This window comes from Corythoichthys intestinalis, chromosome 20 (genome assembly GCF_030265065.1).
Source record: "Corythoichthys intestinalis isolate RoL2023-P3 chromosome 20, ASM3026506v1, whole genome shotgun sequence".
Classification (NCBI taxonomy): Eukaryota; Metazoa; Chordata; class Actinopteri; order Syngnathiformes; family Syngnathidae; genus Corythoichthys; species Corythoichthys intestinalis.
The window spans coordinates 26157485-26176731 of NC_080414.1; the positions used below are offsets into that span (position 1 = coordinate 26157485).

General features: G+C 35.7%; 1 protein-coding gene across 8 annotated transcripts in view; it reads right to left on the bottom strand.

Annotated features, from left to right (window-relative positions):
- Positions 1 to 19247, bottom strand: part of LOC130908431 (microtubule-associated protein 4) — a 128233-nt gene that overhangs the window by 73127 nt on the left and 35859 nt on the right. For 7 of the 8 annotated variants that reach the window (XM_057823849.1, XM_057823844.1, XM_057823843.1 and 4 more), the window contains exon 3: positions 12403 to 12453. The exons of the other annotated variant lie outside the window; for it this stretch is intronic. In XM_057823849.1, the coding sequence (XP_057679832.1) occupies positions 12403 to 12453 (51 nt within the window). The remainder of the gene's footprint in view (positions 1 to 12402; positions 12454 to 19247) is intronic. 8 annotated transcript variants of the gene reach the window in all.

Below are 19247 nucleotides of genomic sequence, written 5' to 3' on the forward strand. Positions count from 1 at the left end.
TGTTCATGAAGACAGATGTGGAACCAAGCCCCTGCCACCCCAAAGACTGGGTGTTTATGCAGCCACGTTGCCGCTGTGTACAGTGCTCCAAAAATACTTAAGCTAAAATCTTGCGCATGAAACAACTTGTCTTTGATATTGTTATTACGATGATGATTGTAATTATGATGATGTTTAATATGATTTACTACAACTACTGTACTGCTGGGGCTGCAACACATGCTATCTGCTGCTAGCCTGTTGCTAATCAGTACACGAAGGATGGCACAATTATGTACAATTTGACAACAATTCTGTGTTTTGCGTCTCATCTGAGACATCATTAGCTTTGCTAAATCTAGTTATACAACGATAAAGAAATTGAAAACAAACACTCATCTACTACAAATCATACATGGGCTTCTTACCCTAAATGCATAAATGCAAGTGTTACAAGTTTTTGTTGGTTTGTTTACAGGTGGAAAACTGTTAGGCAAGGGAGTCAACTTGATGTTACTCACAATATCATTGACTGTACGTTGATGGAGATATATCAAGACTACCTGCATTCTACTTTGATGATTGAAGGCTTGACTTATGCTCCACCTCGTTAATATTTTTGTAATGATTTTCTAAATTGTGATCTTTTTTACCCGTTTTGCACATGCACCAATTATTTTAAAACAATGGAATCATCTAGTTCAAAAGTTTTATCAATATCTGCAATAAAATACAATGTCATATTATTTGTGTTTATACGTAGATGTGTGATGAGCTCATAATACCATAACTATAATCTAACCAGTTGAACAATTCCTTGTAGTCTTTCCTTGTAACAACAAATCTGTGTCAGCCCTAATGCATTCGACAACTGTAATATTATTTGTAATTTTGCCTCATTTTGGTCTCTCAAGTGGCCGGCGTATCAATCTGCACCTCATGTTAACACAGGCTGCACAGATTGTTAGAATGCACTATATGAGTACTCTCAATTTACCATTTTTCTACGACGATTAACGAAGTGATAAGAACAAACGCACTACACAGATACTCCCGGAGCTTCATCTACGTTGTGTTGAATCCATTTTTGGAGATTGATTTTGCAATTTTACCTTTGTCTGCACACTGCTCACGTCAACCACACTTCGTGTTGTTCTGTCTAAACCGGAAGCTCGTAGCAGAAAATATCAAAGATGGCGCCGTCCATGTTTCGCTCAGGAAACTTGTCTATAAGTCGTACCAGCCAAAAAATGTGCAATGAATAGGAAAATAACATATACAAATCTCACTGGAGTACAGGTTGCACTTTTTGGGAATTTGATATAATCCAACACAAAGAACAGATGTCAACTTGGAAATTTGAAATAAAAAATAAAATAGAGAATAAAAAGCTGAATAAGTGTACAATATGCTAACGTTACATGACGCATAAACGACAAACTGAGAACGTGCCAAGGATGTTAACGTAACATAGCAATAAAGAGATACTCAGACAACTACTGTATAGCCACCAGTGTTCTCAGTAAAGCGTTACTGTAATCTGATTACTTTCTTTCAGTAATGAGCAGTCTAACGCGTTCATTTTTCAAAATCAGTAATCTGCTTAAAGTTACTTTCCATGATGCCTGTGTGTTCCTATTTTGTTATTGCCTCACAATGTATGTAGAATGTAATGTGAATAATGTAGTTATGGGAGTGACATCACATGTCACATTTTCTAATCGGAGATGGAAAAAAAACGGGTCACGTGTATTACCATGCTGCGTGAGCCGTAAGTGCTGGGAGTTTGCGGCCAAAACAGCATAGTCTTGGTAACTCGCAAGGATGCAATGAAAGAGGCAGGAGATACTACAAAGGACTGCATCTGCACACTTGAAACACAGCCATTACTTCACATTTTTGTCAAGTAAAGATGACAAAAACATCTCCGTACGTTGCGAAATTTGCGCTGGCTCAAAAAGACTGTTGACCGCTAAAAGCATCCAATTCAAGCACCACTTGGAATTACAGCACAACGCGACAAAACTCGAAACAACGGCTACAGGTCACGAGATAGCCAGTACTTTTTGATACTGCTCGTGCTCAATCCTCAGGTCAAGCTCAGTTGTTGTTGAAGCTTTTGAAAGCTTAGGTTTAAAGAAAGTTTAAATATCCATCTTGCCTCCTCAGCTGTAGTTTTGGCTAAGCAAAGCAAACTACCGTCTCTAAGGTGCTACAGTCACATGATCTGTTCGAAAAATAATTTCGACCCATTATGAAATACTTTGAAGGATTCTTGTTCATTGCGTTCATTTTTTTGTTTGTTTTATTGCTTTAAAAATTTTATAGACAACACTGTAATGGCTATATTTAATGGTCTTTATTTTAAAGGGGAAGTTCAGAATTTTTGACATTTGGCTAAATCTTTGAGTTAGCCGGGGTTTAATTAGTCGTTGGAGTTGATTTGAACAAATTCTGTGCAATTTGTCAGTTATTTGTTAGTTTCAGGGCTCCGGAGTGTCTAGGATAGCACGAGTCAATGGTGGTTGAAATCAACTCTTTCAACTAATTAAACCCCCGCTAACTCGAATATTCAGCCTTGTATGAAAAATTCAATTACATGTCATGACATTTTTCTGTTGTCATTCTTTTGTTGAGGCTGCAAAGGGAGAAAAATTGGTAAAAAGTAACTGACAGATTACTTCTGAACTAACTTAGTTACTTTGATAAATCAGTAAAGCAACTAGATTACATTTGTTAGGTTTAATCAGTAATCAGTAATTAAATTACTATTTCAAGTAATCTGTGACAGCACTGACTAAAGCATTAAGACCATGCTAACAAACAACAATGATTATATTAATGTGTTAATAATTTCACATATAAATCACTGCAGAAAATAAATCTGACCAAACTAACCGACCAAACTAAAAACTGTAAATAATAATCCGAACAATCCAGTAAACAATTTTTAAAAATATTGATTTATCTTGTAGCATAGATGAATTTATGAAAATAACACAAATGAACACAAAACAGAGTCCAAGCAAGTGCCAGACACAAAACTTGACAGTTTAAAGACCTAACTTTTTTTTCCGATAAATTAGAATTTTAAATTACTGTAATTTTGATAAAATATTTTTTCAGACTCCGCTCTTATTTTATAGCTATGAAGGTAATGCAAAAATAATTAAGCTCTAAGGAATAATATAAAAAATAAATTGGAACATTAATAGTTTGCTCTCAAGGACCCATTTAAAAGCTTTTATATTGTAAAATGCCATTCTTTCCTAACTTAAGAGGATAAGGTGTTCTGTTTTATTCAAAGGAAATACAATTGCACCTAATCTGAAAAGACCTCAAGGATGGAATTTGAATGGGATTAATTTAGAATGGGGATAATACAAAATTCAGACATAAGAGAAAATTATTGTTCCAGGATGGTTAAAAGAAGAAAGATACCAAAGGCAGGGTAAGTGTGTTAGGTTTTCGTTTATTAGCACAATATGCAGGCAGAGGAAAGCAAGTGTGCAAAAGAAACAATCTGGGAAAGATACTCAAAACACCCAAAAGAGAAATGTTTTGCTCACTATAGTAAATGTCTTGAGAGATGGGACGTACTATACGAATGTCATCCAAAACCTCAAGTATATCCTTGTTCTGTGGTACGTGTGGTTTGTTTCACACAGGAATCAACTGATCCACTCAATATTGTTAAATATAAAAAGTAAAAAAATAAAATGAAATTTGATGACGTTTCTATAGTTGAGGCCCAAAAGTTGTAAATAGGCTATATTATAATCATTATAACACGTCAATTATTAATTTAGTCAAGTTTACATAGTTTGAAAAATGTAACTTGGTGTTTCCAAGGCGAAACAATTACGATGACGTTTGAGAAAGTATCGTGATTAGTTCATGTAGTAACGAAATATAAACAAGCAAACAAACACGTTGGATGACTAAAACAAAAGTCCTAAATATTTAAGAAAGACAGAGAAAACCACCAAAGACTAACAACACAATCATTCTAAGAAATCTGACATTTCTATCACCATTCATAATATTACTGATTGTCAAGTGACAGTACTTAAGCACAATTTATTTGGCTCAGAAATTACTCTAGTGCAAAGGAAGAAAGACGTCCAGAGCTTCGGAAAACCAACAATTTAGGAAAAGGTGATGATCACAAGACGTATTAGTAGCATTTCAATAGAATAAACATGTTGACATACAGTGTGTATCAATCAGTCAGTGGGGACTTAGATTATTAACATACTTTCTCTTCTTATCACACATGTGTGTGTGGGGGAAAAAAAAGCTTAGATGCAAGGTGTTGACAGATGAGTCTTCCAGCATTGTTGAATCACTTTGAAAGGTTTCGAACACGCCTTTGAGCTTGCCATTCTATACATGTGTGTTTCTCTGGCAAAGACTGTCCACTACTGTGGACAAATTTCCTATGGGTTTATTGTGAATGGCCGGTTCAAACGGGCACAAATGTTGTGTGGGTAAAGTTGCTTTGCAGGTCATAAGTTTAGTTCGGAGTCATATAAGTAGATGCTAAAATAATGGCTTGTTTGTGTGTCTAAATTCAGATGATTTGCAACTGTGCCTCCTGCTTTTAAAGTGACAAGACTGAAACGGACAAGAGAACATTTCACTGGAGACAGATGAAATAAACCGGACAATGCCTTGACAGACCCCTCAAAAACTAATTGAGCTTCAAATCAGACTGACTGCGATTTAAAACACACAGAGAAACACAATTTGCTAACGTGTTCTTTGGAGGACGACTGTTTGCTGTAGTTTAAGCAGGTACAGAGTATAGACCAAGAACAATACAGGGTAACCCCGGTAATACACCAAGCGTGTCTGCGCCGCATCAGCAAAGCGGCAACGCACCGCTGACGCTCACCCACAATTTCAACAGGATGCGTTTTACGAGCAGAGCGTCTGTGGAGCAGCTTAATCGGTTCACGCGAGGATTGCAAGATCGTGCGAGAGTCCAAGAGTAGCGGGTAGACATGTGCCAGTAAGATATTCTGACGGTATGATAACCTTAAGTCAAAATATCACGGTTTCCCGGTATTGCATTTACAGCTCGAAAATGTGTCTGAGATATCGGAGTTTAAAAAAAATTTTTTTTTGAAAAGTTTTTCCATTGAACAGGATCTTTATTTTTCAAAACATTAGCAAATTGGAGCAAGTATAATGTTAAAAGAAGTGACTTCGAAGGGGGAAAATTTCAGGAGTTTCACCTCCTCCAGCCTTACAACCGCGGGATTTCTCTATGCATTTTTGGGACACAAAAACAGCTAATACCTCAGGGACATGATGATGGAAAATTTTGGCAGTTTTGAAAACTTGCTGTTCTCATACCACGGTATACCTTGAAACTGGTAATCGGCAAATGTCAACGGGTATTTAAAGATAACAATACAATAACCACTTGCCTTTCAGACCCTGTGTCTTAGTCAACTTTCTTTCTGAAAGAAAAAATAAGTCCTGTGCTTAAGAGAAAAACAATTGCAAAGACAAAGATTTTAACATGTATTTAAATCAAATGCCTCAATGAATCTTTTTTTTTTCCTATGAAATGTTTTAAAAAGCTTTACTGATAGATTTTCGATTATTATTTTTTTTTAAATGCAGAAATTAGTTAAATCAATTGCATATTATTTTGAAAACTGACCAGATCCACCGTATTTTTACACGCGTGACATCCGGTCTGCCCGATCTTATCTACCGGTACTCTATTTCGATTGACGCAAGAGGGTTGTGTCTCGCGACAAATTGTAAACTCTGCTGTTAGTTTAAGGTGCAACACGTTTAACCGCTTCTGGGAGGTGTCTGAAATGGAGCCGCTCTGCAAATGGTGTATACATGCCGCTTGACTTTAACAGCCACGTTTCATTGTGTTGCCGATGCCTCGCAGACGCGCTTGGTGTATTTGAAGCTTAAAAGCAAGACATTTCATTTAACTTAGCTTGAGTGGGTATCAATTGGATATGCAGATACTGTAACTGTGTATGCAGCTCACAAAAAGGTACAAAATATGCATATCCTATGCAAAATAGTGAAAACCTGAATGAAAAAAAAAGTGAAGCCAGCACCAACAGTCATGACGTCCATTTCAGATATTCCAGACCTAAGGGAATGCATCCTGTTGTTGTCATTGTTGATATGACATGACATCTTCATGTGACTGACTTCAAGTCAACCTTTGGATAATGTCACTGCTCAATAGATGACATGTCGAAAATTTTTGGTTGGTATTTATAAAAAAAAAATATACGCTTGTGCGGCTTTCTGCTTGGTTTCAGACATGATACTTAAAGATGTCAGGTCAGCTATGTAAACTTGTATCCGGCTAGATAAATCAGGTTGCCCTTGCATCATTTATTCATTTGCTGCTATACGTCCTACAATGTATAAAATGAACTAGATGGAAATTCAGCAGGTTTGTATGTGCCTTCAGATTTGTGCCCGCAAACCTTCCAAGTAACAAATCAGGCCCTTTATGTACATTGTGTGATGTGGTGTGCAATCTTGTGAACGTCAAAGTTTCTCCCATTGCTTAATATAGAAACACAGTGATAGGATAGGTAGTGCTTTTCTAAATGTTGCAGAGATAAATAGGTGCTTCGAAGCAGAAACAGTTGATGGGCAGTCAGTGTGGCAATGAAGACTGGATCTAGTCCTCTGAAGCATAAAGAATTGTAGAGAGGGGGAAAATGATTCGGGGAGAAAATTAAATAATTTGTAATGGCAGCGGTTGAAAGAAAATAATAATTGAAATGTTAAAAAAAGAGAATATATATATGAAAGCAGGATGAACACAGAAAAAGTAACATTGATGTGAAAGTAGGATAAGAAGAGGATATAGGGGAAAAGGAAAGAAAGCAATTAGTCAGGTTTCACAAATTCAATTGTCAACAAATGCAAAATAAAGCAATGCATGCACTATACATAAATGTGCACAGCTTTGTGATTGATTGATTTAAAAAAAAAAGTTTAAATATTTTGTCTTGTGTTACATATCATTCAGCAGTGACATACTGAAGCATCGTTCATTTCCTCAGCCAGGATTATATTTTCAATTGCTGATTTCACTAGGGTTTGCCGTAAATGATGACTGATTATATTGACAAGGCGAGATGCTTTGTCTTCTATACATGCCTTACTTAAAAAAAAAAAAAATTCCAATTACAGTACTCACAACAATTGGTGAATTCAGATTTCAAAAGCTAGTATCATACATGCAAATACACAGCTTCGTAACCATGACGACACAAGCTGCCCATTCCATCATGCCATGCAAAGCAGCGTGATACGACAGGCGACTTAACATGCAGAACTCTGTCACCGATATTTGTCTCTACTAAAGCACCCACAAGCCTTCTGCACCAAAAACAGGCTGTGATTAAAGAAGCAAGGAGGTCCTAAAAGCCAAAAATCAGCTTGATTCAAATGTGTAGATTTTTAAAAAAATATATATATTTTTTATTTAGTCAATGCCAGCATGGCACAATTTTTCTCAGGGGATGTACTCTAGGTCTATAAGTAGGCTAAGAGTCGAACATGTAAGCTGCAATGTGAATATGCTGTGTCTCTTATTAATTCGAATTTGCTGGAGCATGCATAAACTGGGTGCAAAGTGAGCTGCCAGGCGCAAAGGGGTTGTCACGAGTGCACTGATTAGTCATGGTCATGCCTTTGCCAAAACTGGAATTTTAACCAATCGGATGTTCCTTTCACTTTGCCTAGTAGACCACTGGAAATTTCAGTGGCTTTGTAATTTCGTATTCTATAAATTCTTGATCTAACTATGAAATTTTACAATGAAAGTCAAAGTGAAGTTTTCGAACACATGTTTGTATTCCTTTATTGATCAGCAGTTGATGAAAAATCAACCACTAAGCAAGGATACAGTATGTACAAGTACTGCCTGTAGTCAGACACAACTTCTCTTTATGCTTAAAACAGGAAGAGGTAATGGTTTATACTTAAATGTTGCTTAAAACATTCCCCCTATCAGTTTTATGCTAGACGCAGGTTTGACTCTGGAATAGATTAATGCAATTACAATTATTTACAGTGGAAAAGGTTTTGTGAAAACTGAATAAACTGGAGGTAGACTGGTGTCCCATAAATATGAATACAACAACAACAACCGAGATCAACCGATATGATATTTTTCAGGACCAATACCAATACCGATTATTAGTAGTTAGATGGGCCGATAACCGATTTTTTGAACAGATATTCACTTGCAGTAAAAGTGTTTTTAAAAAAACAGAAAAAAAAAAAGTAAAGCAATACACTAAACCCCAGTTTGCTCCTGGTCAGAGGTGGGCAGTAACGTTACATGCACTCCGTTACATTTACTTGAGTAATTTTTTAAGAAAAATGTACTTCTAAGCATAGTTTTACTGAGCCATACTTTCTACCTTTACTTGAGTAGATTTTTGAAGAAAAAAAAACGCTTCTCTTACTCCGCTACTTTAGGCTACACAAGAGTCGTTACATTTTTCCTCTATTTTCCATATTAAATTTATATATATATATTTTTTTGCTAACGATGCCAAGAGTAGCGCTACAAATTTAAATCACGAATGACACGTCGCAACAATAATCACAGGACTTCATTACAACAATCAGACGCAAGCTTGCCATTCTATGATTTCGCCAGCCTGTTCAATCACGTGGCATCATTAAAGCGCCGTAAAAATTAAGTATTTGACAGAGCGTTGCCCTCAACATGACTCGAAAGCGGGCATTTAAACCTCTCTCCCAGTTTTTATTTGGCACCGATTGACCATGGAAAACAGGAGATATGATCCTTTTAATTTCATAGAATTAACTATGAAGGAATCATTCACTCTTCAAACTAGGATCTATTTTCTCCACCAGAGGGCATGCGTGCTCTTTGGACGAATAATACTTTATTTCTCTCCTTTTTTTCCTCTCTCTCTCGTCGGAATGCAATGATTTTTTTAAAAAATTTCTTTGGCTTAATGTGGTTATGTAATGGGTTTTTGTACAGTATCATTATAACAACAGTTCATATGGATAAGTTTGTGCTGAGAGAAAAAAAAAATTGTTTAAAAAAAAAAAAAAAAAAATCTAACAAAAATAAGCAGTACAATGTTACTCATTACTTGAGTATTCTTTTCACAGGACAATTTTTAATTTGTACTTGAGAACATTTTTTGGATGACTACTTTTTTAGTAACGCTACTCTTACTTGATTAAAAGTTTTTGCTACTCTACCCACCTCTGCTCCTGGTGCTGCATCAACACTAGGTAGATAAGGATATAGTGTCAAGCGCTTTGATGGCCTTAAAAAGGTGGAAAGGCCTAATCCAAGTTTAACTTCAATTATCATTACCATTTAACCAATCAGAAGTCGGGGTGAATACTCGTGCAGGTGAAAGAGGCTGTATCTGAGCCGAAATAACCCAGTTTTAAATGGATTTTTTTCATATTGGCCGGTCAGTAGGGTGGTCCTTATTTTTCAACCTTCAAATACTCATGCTCTCACCCTTCCAACATGTTACAATCAATGTAAAAATAATTAGGAAATTTTTTTTTAGAGATTAGAGAATATTTAGAGGTTGCTCAAGAAGTTTAAAAAATGGAAGATATTGTCGTTTTTCGATATTTTTGAGTTTCGTAAAATTGTGTGCCAGATTATGGTATTTTGTATCATACATTTATGTTGAAATTGACTTGGTTATTCTTAAAAACACAGCCGTGAATTAATACTGATTCATGTTTGTCACATCCAGTGGTTTTATCCAGTTGCTTAATCTGTTCCCATGGTGGTGGTTTTGCTGACCTCAGCACCCAGTCCCGGTTTTCTCCAAAATGATGCTGAGTCTGCTGAATGCTGATTGCCACATTGTTAGAACTTCTGACTCTCTTCAGCCCTGAGCTGGCACCAACAATGGATCGAACCAAACTTTCGGATTGGAAGGCAACATTTATGCTTGCTGCGACAGCCAGAAGTCTTGGAACTGACATTAGATATTACACAATCAACAGGTCGTCTAATATCCGCAGAGCCCGACTGAGTCTCCGACAGGACATATCCAAGCACGTGAAAGACACATTTGACCCTAAAACACCACTAACGGTTCACTGGGATGGAAAACATTTGCAGGACCTTACGGGAAAGGAACTTGTAGATCGTTTGCCAGTGCTTGTATCTGGACTTGACACATAACAACTTCTTGGTGTTCCAAAGTTGGTTTCATCGTCCGATTGTACGTCCGAGTCTGGTTCACTGCTCCTGATGCCGTCTCTGCTCCTCGTCACGATCTGTGTTTTTTTGCAAAGTTTGAAGATGTATGAGGACATCAACCCAGCTATTTCCAAAGCTGCAGTCAGTAAGTTTTCAGGGCACCTTTGGTATTTAAGTGAAGAGTTGGTAGCGTTGGCCCTCTTCGACCCAGCAGTAACCAATGATACAAAGAGAGCCATGGTGGAAGCTATGTTGGAGGAAGGATCTGCTTCTGATAGTTTGCCAAAAGGTCCAAAGTGCATATAAGCTGCCAAGAAGTCCATCCAGGAAATGTCCCTTGTGGGGTGTGTGAACCGAAACACCAAGATTTTCTTCACTAATTTGGATATAGCTGCAGAATTTCTCCAGGCTGAACCAGAAACATGGGACTCCCGAGATGACTTCAAGGCAGCATCTTCCATCGTGCACAGTCTGAAGGTTGTTAACGATTTAGCTGAAAGGGGAGTGGCACTCATCGAAGAGTACAATCCTCTGTTAACTAATGATGAGGAACAGAAACAATACTTGCTGCAAGTCGTACAGGACCACAGGAAGAGATTCCCCGATGCAAAAAAGGCCACACTGCTCCAGAGTGAAATCAATAAATAATCATCAGTCACTGATAGTGAACCTTTCGTATGTTGCCATACTTTTTAGTTTATTAATCAGTCAAAATATCTTGACAATAGTTTGGTTCAAATCAATTTGTTTCTTCTTTTGAAGCACTCCTCACAGTTTTGCATCAGCTGTGAACCTGAGGACACCAGCGGTATTCTGTAACAATGACTGTAATCATAAGGCGGTTGCAAATTAGGTTTATGATTCCACAAATATACATGTAACCATGTGTTGTTTGTATTATGCTTTAATTTTAATTTTTAGATTTGTATCTGGTGTATGCGTTGTGAAGTTTCACTACATTCAGTTGATAATAAAGAAATTGAAAGCATTTTTTCCAAAATAACCGATAACGGTAAAATTTCTAAAAATACGAACATTTTGGAAATTTCAAAGGCTGTGAGCAACCTCAAAATATTGCATAATTACTTTGAAAATTTGCACGGTTTACTTTTTTTTATTTCCTAACACATTGAGGGGGTGAGAGTTGAACATTTCCCCCCAAAAAATTTTGACCCCATATAAGGACCACCCTACCGGTCAGATTTAAAAAAAAAAAAAAAAAAAAAAGGCCGATACGGTTCCAAATATCGACGACGATAATCGGTCTCTCTCTAAAAAACATCATTACAAAGTAATAAGGATAGATCAGTAACTTATATAATATCGCGCTGAGGATTCATCTGTTACTGCTTTTGAACACATTTAAATCCATTCTAAGCACAGATAATTTTTTTTTTTTTTTTTTAAACTATATCGGTAAATGGTAATAATGTAATTAATGACTTAGAAAAATATAATAACACACCACCATCAGTGGTCTGCTAGTACATTGTGTAACTGCATTAGAAAAGTACTTAGATCACCAGCTTAACCGCATCAATTAATTATCTGATGCAAGATGACGCCATTCAACATGGAACTAACAAAAGCAACAAAAAAAAATAAATAAATAAATAAAATAAAAAAATAGTGAAGCAATTAATGCATCCGAGTGATTCCACTTGTATTTATCTATTTTAAAAAAAATAAATGAAAATCTTTTTTTTTTTTTTATATGAATTATTGTTTGAATCAATGGCCTGGCTTGTCTTGTCTGTCATCAAGTTATGCCATTCATGGCCCTTGAATTACGCATACAATAGAATTTACCCTCTAGACTTGACTGGTCAGAAGGACGACAACGTAGAAACGACGAAACCAACTAAATGTTGCGATGTGAGTTTTAAAATCAGTAAAGTGATTAGAATAAAACTCATCTCTAATTAAAAAAATAATAATCTCATGTTATGAGAAACTTTGCTTTAGTACATTAAAATTACATCATGGTTGCTAGCTGTAATTTTCTAGCATTTTGGTCCCCTTGCCTCTATTCCTCCACCAAAGGCACCATTAAGGGTATAAATTGAACGTAATGAAAATGTAAGTAAATGATAGGAAACAAATAATGGCTAGGGCCATAGCTGCCATTCGCAGATTATTTTGTGACTGTAGTGTATTAACTTTGGTGGCAGAGGGAATTGTAATATCTCTCTTACCAGGCTTTTGCACCCCCTGAGCTTGTTGTCCTCCATTTTCCAATGCTGTACCTGTGTGTGCACAAACACACATACACAGAAGCACAGAAACAAGCAAACACATTACTCTCCATCGGATTGCTATTGCTTTGACGAATTTATAAAAATTAAAAAAAAAAAAAAAAAAAAAAAAAAACAGCAACAACGATATACCATAGTTTTGATTTCAAATATCTGACCCATAAACAAAGTCTTATTTGAGGGCACCTCATTATGGACACTGGGCACAACTACAGTATGAGGGCTATTAATACCACACGGACCGGTCATATTGGCTGGCGCAGGATGCGCAAGAAAGATGAAGCTGTGTGACTTTGAAGCTGCCAGGTCACTTCATTTGATTCATCTTGCATGTGCGCACAACTCAGAATGAGTTAAACAAGCTGCACGTCAAAAGACAGCATCATGTAGGGCCAATACATAAACAATGACAGGTGCCCACCGCATGGTGAGCCAAGGTTCTGTGTCCAATTGAGATAGTTATGATTCAGTAGAGCAGAGTTTAAAGCAATATGATAAACAAATAATATTGGATGAAAATTTGACTTTTAATTGTTTGTTTACAAATAGTTGGTTGTCTGCAGTGCCACTCCTACCATCAAGTGTTACATTTCGCAAACAATTAATTGTTTTTTTGTAAGCTGCTTATTAAACCAAAGTGCAAAAATGTACCAGTATTTCCAGCCTTCCTCCCTTTTTAAATGTGTATAATTGCCTGAGGTGTGTGTCAAGTTGCTGGCAAAGCACTGCTTTTATATTACTGCACAGCCTGTCTGTTGACAGCTCTATATTTCACGTCAACACCTTTTTTTAAGCGCCAAATGTCACAAGATGGAGCCAAAGGCAATACTTTTGTGTTACAGTGTGCTGTAATTCTTTATAGTTTGTATATTTTGATTGATGACTGTCAATACATTTTAAGACAAAAATCCAGTCTTTTTATATGTTTTTTTTTTTATGAGACCAAAGAATTTGGGCAAATGATTCACTATTTTATTCATTCATTTCAAAGACTAAAATCTTATCTATAAATATAATATAAATATATATATATATATAAATATAATATATAAATATCTAGCATAAATGATCTGAGAAAAGGTTGCACAAAGTATGCATGCAAATCGCAAATTTTCTAGACCTCTGATAACAAAGAATATCGTGTTTAAACACACACACAAAAATGACACTACTTGCAAGAGCAGCCACTCAATGAAAAACGTTATGTCAGTCACGCCATGAGTATACAGCACATTGGTGATACACTCGAAACAGGTAAAAGTAGCGAAGAAAATAGGCACACACTCTTTATAATTTCTGAACCAGTGCAATCTGTCTTTTTCTCAAAAGTTGTCCTATTTTACATAATGTTGCGCAACCTGAGGAAAGTACACTATTTTCCCTAAATCACGTACATTACTAGAGCTGTCCCGACTAGGAGACGTAAATGCGTTCCGATCACAAAATCCCGTTGATAAAGGTGAATTGAAAAAAACATAAATTATAACGTGGACAAAGAGTCACCCGCTGAGTCAGGTTTGCAATTCTTTATTTTTGGAACTTGTGGGAACACCACGGCTGCTGTCTGCCGCAGCCAATGCCAGCAACAACAGGAAGACGTCGGCTCTGTTGCACCTCCCTCACTCATGTCAGCCACGTGGCGCATTTAAGAACGCATGCAAATAAATTCGCTACATTATAACCAGATTCTTTACAATACACACACATATATATACATATATATATATATATATATATATATATATATATATATATATATATATATATGGCGGAAAGCACTCAGGTGACTTGAAGTTCCGCTCTGAGACCCCAGATTTAGCCAAATTTTAAAATTGTCCGATATGCATGTGTGATACATCATTGGAAAGCTTAAGATCTCAGTTTTCTGGGAGAATACAATTTTAAGCAGGAGGGCATTTAAAAAAAAAAAAAAAAAAACATTTTTTTAAACAGCTAAACCCTATCTGGAGGTGAGAGCACGCGAGAACAGAATTACAGACGCCATGACTTTAACGAGATGTAATCGCGTACCTACTACTTTAACCCTAACCCAAAAACTCCATGTAGCATGTATCACTGAGTGTCAAGACACAGCTGTGAATGGCCACGGCTGGATTTCTATGGGATTTTATGGGTGAAACATGGTAATATAACAAGGGTCGCGATGCAGAAATCGCAGACATCAAGGAGTGGTCGAGAGTTTCTTTTTCATATATTTACCCTTTTAAATGTTTTTTTTTTCAACTTTTTTTTGTTTGGATCAATTATTTATCATCTAACATATCGGAGAAAATGCGACAGTAACAAAAAAATACAGTTAAGCGATAGTTATGAGGTAGATATCCGTGACTTTTTTACAGACGCCATTTTTTTCATTGTGACATAATTTGTTTAAAAGTTCAAAATATGTGAGCGAATAATTTTTTAAAGTCGTTTTTTTTTTTTTTTTAACGAAATATGAGACATCAATGAATGATTCTAAGCTAAAAACGAATTACATTTTGAATAATAAATATAATTAATTATCTTTGTTTTATGGCTGGATTGAAACAAAAGCGGTTGCGCGACGTCTGTAAGCGGGGGTTTTCAGGGTAAAACGGACAAATTAAAAATAGTTCAGGGGCTTCATGCGCCATGAATCTGCTATGGCAGCATATAGACATTGTTCTATCAAACACAACAGTTGTTTTGGCTTAGAATACGGCAGTTTCTTTTAAAGAGGAGTGCAAGAGCAGAAACTGCTTTTTCAGTCTTGTCTGTGTTTTCCGCCATATATATATATATATATATACATATATACACATATATTAGGGCTGTCCCAAACGACTAAATTTCTCCCGATTAGTCAGCCAACTATTTTTACGATTAGTCGACTAATCTCATAATTAAAAAAAAAAATTTTTTTTTTTTTTTTTTTTTTTTACTAATTTAGCAATGAAATTTTTGTTGACGCTTATCAATTCACATAAAACATTGGAACACTCAAATTATTTATTAAAGTACAAATAAACACGTAAATAACAATAATAAATCACAAATAAACAATGAGTTCGAATGCTGATAGAATTAACTAGTGTAGCATCCCGATTGAAAAGATGGTCTCTTAAACTGATGGTTTACAACTTTTATTCCATCCTTGATGTAAACACATTGTAAGAGCTACGGTGCACACAAATAAAGCAACACAATTAGAAATTAACAAAAACTTTTCACCTTTTTCCTTTTAAACCTTATTTATATATCGATGAATTGCCTATATGAATTGCCTTTACCTTAATTTATTACCTTATCATTGACAATCTCTCCCTTGAGTGCAATCACTGTATATATTTATGACTTTTTAACCTTATATAATTTTCTATACCATAAAATAAACCATAACATGAACTAAACCTTTCAATTAGCATTAAGAACAATACTAAGAGCACTTATAGGCCCATTGTCAATGAAACATTATTATTTAGTAAGGCGACAGCACCCTCTGGTGTACAAAAAATGAAAAAAAAAAAATTACAAACTGCGTGAAGGCGCTTGAGGTGTTTATTCACGGCCGACGTGCAGCCAAGCTTGGCATTGAAGAGACAGGACAGAAGAGTGTACTCGCCTTTGTTTCTTTGAAATAAGGCAATGTTTTGGACACTCTGGTGCGCTTTTTTTGGCTTTGTGCCGCTTTCCCCGCTTGCAAACAGAGCATCCGACATTCTAACTTTCCACGCATATATTTTTTTTAACCCTTCATTAACCGTCGACGGGATGTTGTGCTCGTCGACGGATTTACGTCATCGATGACGTCGACTATGTCGACTAGTCGGGACAGCTCTAATATATATATGTATGGAAAGAATGGCAGACGATCGGGATGCAAGCGGGGAAAGCGGCACAAAGCTCAAAAAGCAGACTAGAGTGGGCGAAGCATGGATTTAATTTCACGAAACAAAGGAGGGTGTCACTGTCGTGTGGAGCAGGGTGGCAGCACGTTTATTAAAGTTGCCTTTATGTGCATCGTACGACTGAGTATTAGTGGCTAATGTAGCTGAATAAGCAGCTACGTACTTTACATAGTGCTTGGCCGCCACCGTTAAAATCAATATTGAAAGGATCTTGTGTTTCAAAATAGGTTTTACAAATTATTTTGCTTCAATTGCATCAAATTATAATCAATAGAAGAATTTATACTAATGCTTCGTCATAGCTCCCAGCTAAGGTACATGTATGTAAAGTGCGTAGCGGTTTACAGCTACATTACCCCTACATAATAAAGAGACTTTTTTTCCTCAAAGCAATAGTATAGTATTTACTATATTAGTACAATAGTACATTAAATTTTTAGTCCTTTTTTAAAATGTATTTATTTTGCCCTAATATTCCATAGTAGTGTCGTATAGGGCTGCAGCTATCGATTATTTTAGTAGTCGATTAATCGATGAAGTAGTTTGAATAATTGAGTAATCGGATAAGGAACATGAAAAATTAAAATACCTGAGCTGAGCCTCAAACAGTATAATTTGTTTTTTTTGTTTTTTTTTTAAATGAGGCTCTATGTACAACAAAAGAACAATTGGCTAACTTACATAGAATAAAGGCCGCTAGCTTAAATGCTCTAAAATGCTATCGTTTTATTTTTACAAAAAACGGCTAAATATACCTATAAACTAAATTACTAATATATTAAAAAACTATCTTAAACAAAAACTTGGTTTACGTTGGTCTTAACAAGGAGCAGTTGGATTCAGCCATGTGAAATGAGGCAGACCAGAGGGCAGTATATCCACCCTAATCAATAAAACTAAATGCAAACACTTTCAAAATAAAACATTACAACGCCACTTTAATTAAACGAATACTCGAAGCAACAAAATTTAATTCGAGGATTATTTTCTAATCGAATACTCGAGTTAATCGATTAATCGTTGCAGCACTCGTGTCGTACCAACGTGTTAGTTTTTTTTTTTTTCTCGTACTTCAGTGATACGTGACATTTAATTATCTACTCTGCTAGTGCTCACTCTTACAACAATGTAGACATACCGCAAAAAGTAAGAATTATCTTAAATCCTGTTGGAAAAGTGAAGTCACAGTGTTCTGAATCTGTTTACATTCCATTTTTTTGCCCTAGTTAATGCCATCAGCATTTTACCTCATTGTTTATTTGTAATTTATTATTGTTATCTATGTGTTTATTTGTACTATATTAAAGAATTTAAGTGTTTCAAAATGTTTGGTGAATTAATAATCATCAGCAAAAATCTAACTGCAAATTTAAAAACAATAAATACATTAAAAAAAAATTATTAGACTCGTTGACTAATCATTAAAAAAACGTCGGCAGACTAATCGGGAGAAAAATAATCGTTTGGGACAGCCCTCATGAACGTTTCAATAATGACAAACATACTGAAGTTCATTTAACACATGCAAGAACACACAGACACAAAAGACTATTTGTCACCATATTTGAATGCCCAGGACACTCATACATACAAGGTGCTATGAGTGCATATGAATAAATGTGAGTATTTGTAGCATGGAAAGGAAAAAGTGATTTTAAAAAATTAAGCAAGGAAAGTGTGCTTTAAACATCCAAGTTGCCTGCAGACAGGACAACAACAAGTAGACTGCCTCACCCTGCTGTTTGGCACTGCATGTCAGCATGTCTGCAATTGTCCAAATGTGCAAAGCGTGCCAGAGCTGATCACTGGCAACACCACCCACAGCCTGTCCCGTAGCTGGCTGTCACTGACCAGTGCCCACATGCAGTCTGACTGTCTGACCTGAGTGTCTGAGGAGCCATAACATCCCTGAGAGCTGACTCATTGCCTGTTCACTAAATTTGATAGCCTGCATCGAACCTCCAACATCTATTCATATTTTATTACAACTTGGAATTAATGGTAATCCTATACATGCATGTGCATTTACTAGTCTTGTGCAAATGTCTAGCATTTACAATAAAACTATTTAAAAACACACAGTTAGCTTTATTAATGTGTGGATAGTGTTTAGTGATATGGTGTGGTTAGTATTTGTACCAAAAGGAGAATAATTTGAGCCTAAAAATCTGAATAAGTATTGATTTCAACATCGATGGATTTGTTTTTTATTTGTTTTTTTAAGACTGCCAGTACATCTACGAAACACGTTTTTAAACTGACATTATGACTGAGGCGCAATTAAATCAAAACTGTTTTTTTCCTCACGTTGTTTTTCTAAATTTCATTAAGAGACTTAAAATTATACTTAACATTATTTTGTCAGTCCATGACAAACAAGAGGGATACCTCAATAGCAAGGGCGTAGGTTTGGTCTCAACATTGGTAAGGACGATATAACACCATAATCTGCATGTACACTTTTTGCTTGGGACGGGACTAGGGCTGCAGCTATCGAATATTTTAGTAATCGAGTAATCGACTGAAAATTCTATCGATTAATCGAGTAATTGGATAAAACATTTTTTTTTAGGTAAAGCGCAATTATAAACATACTTGAGAAAAAAATATATTTAATCCAATATTGAACAATTTTCAGTCAATCAATGTCTTTATTTTCGATGTACATTGTTAAAAACAGCCAACAATTGTATCTAAGATGTGACTAGAAAAAAAATTACTGCTTTCACTCAAAAAACCTCTAGATCTTATCAAAAAAAAAACATATTTCTTACCTAAAAATGTAATTACGCTTGATAACACACATCACTTGAAAGCTATGTGTTTTTCCCACGTGTTTCAATTTAATTTCCATTTGTGTCAAGCTATTTTTAAATTTTAGTTAAGTTGTAAGTT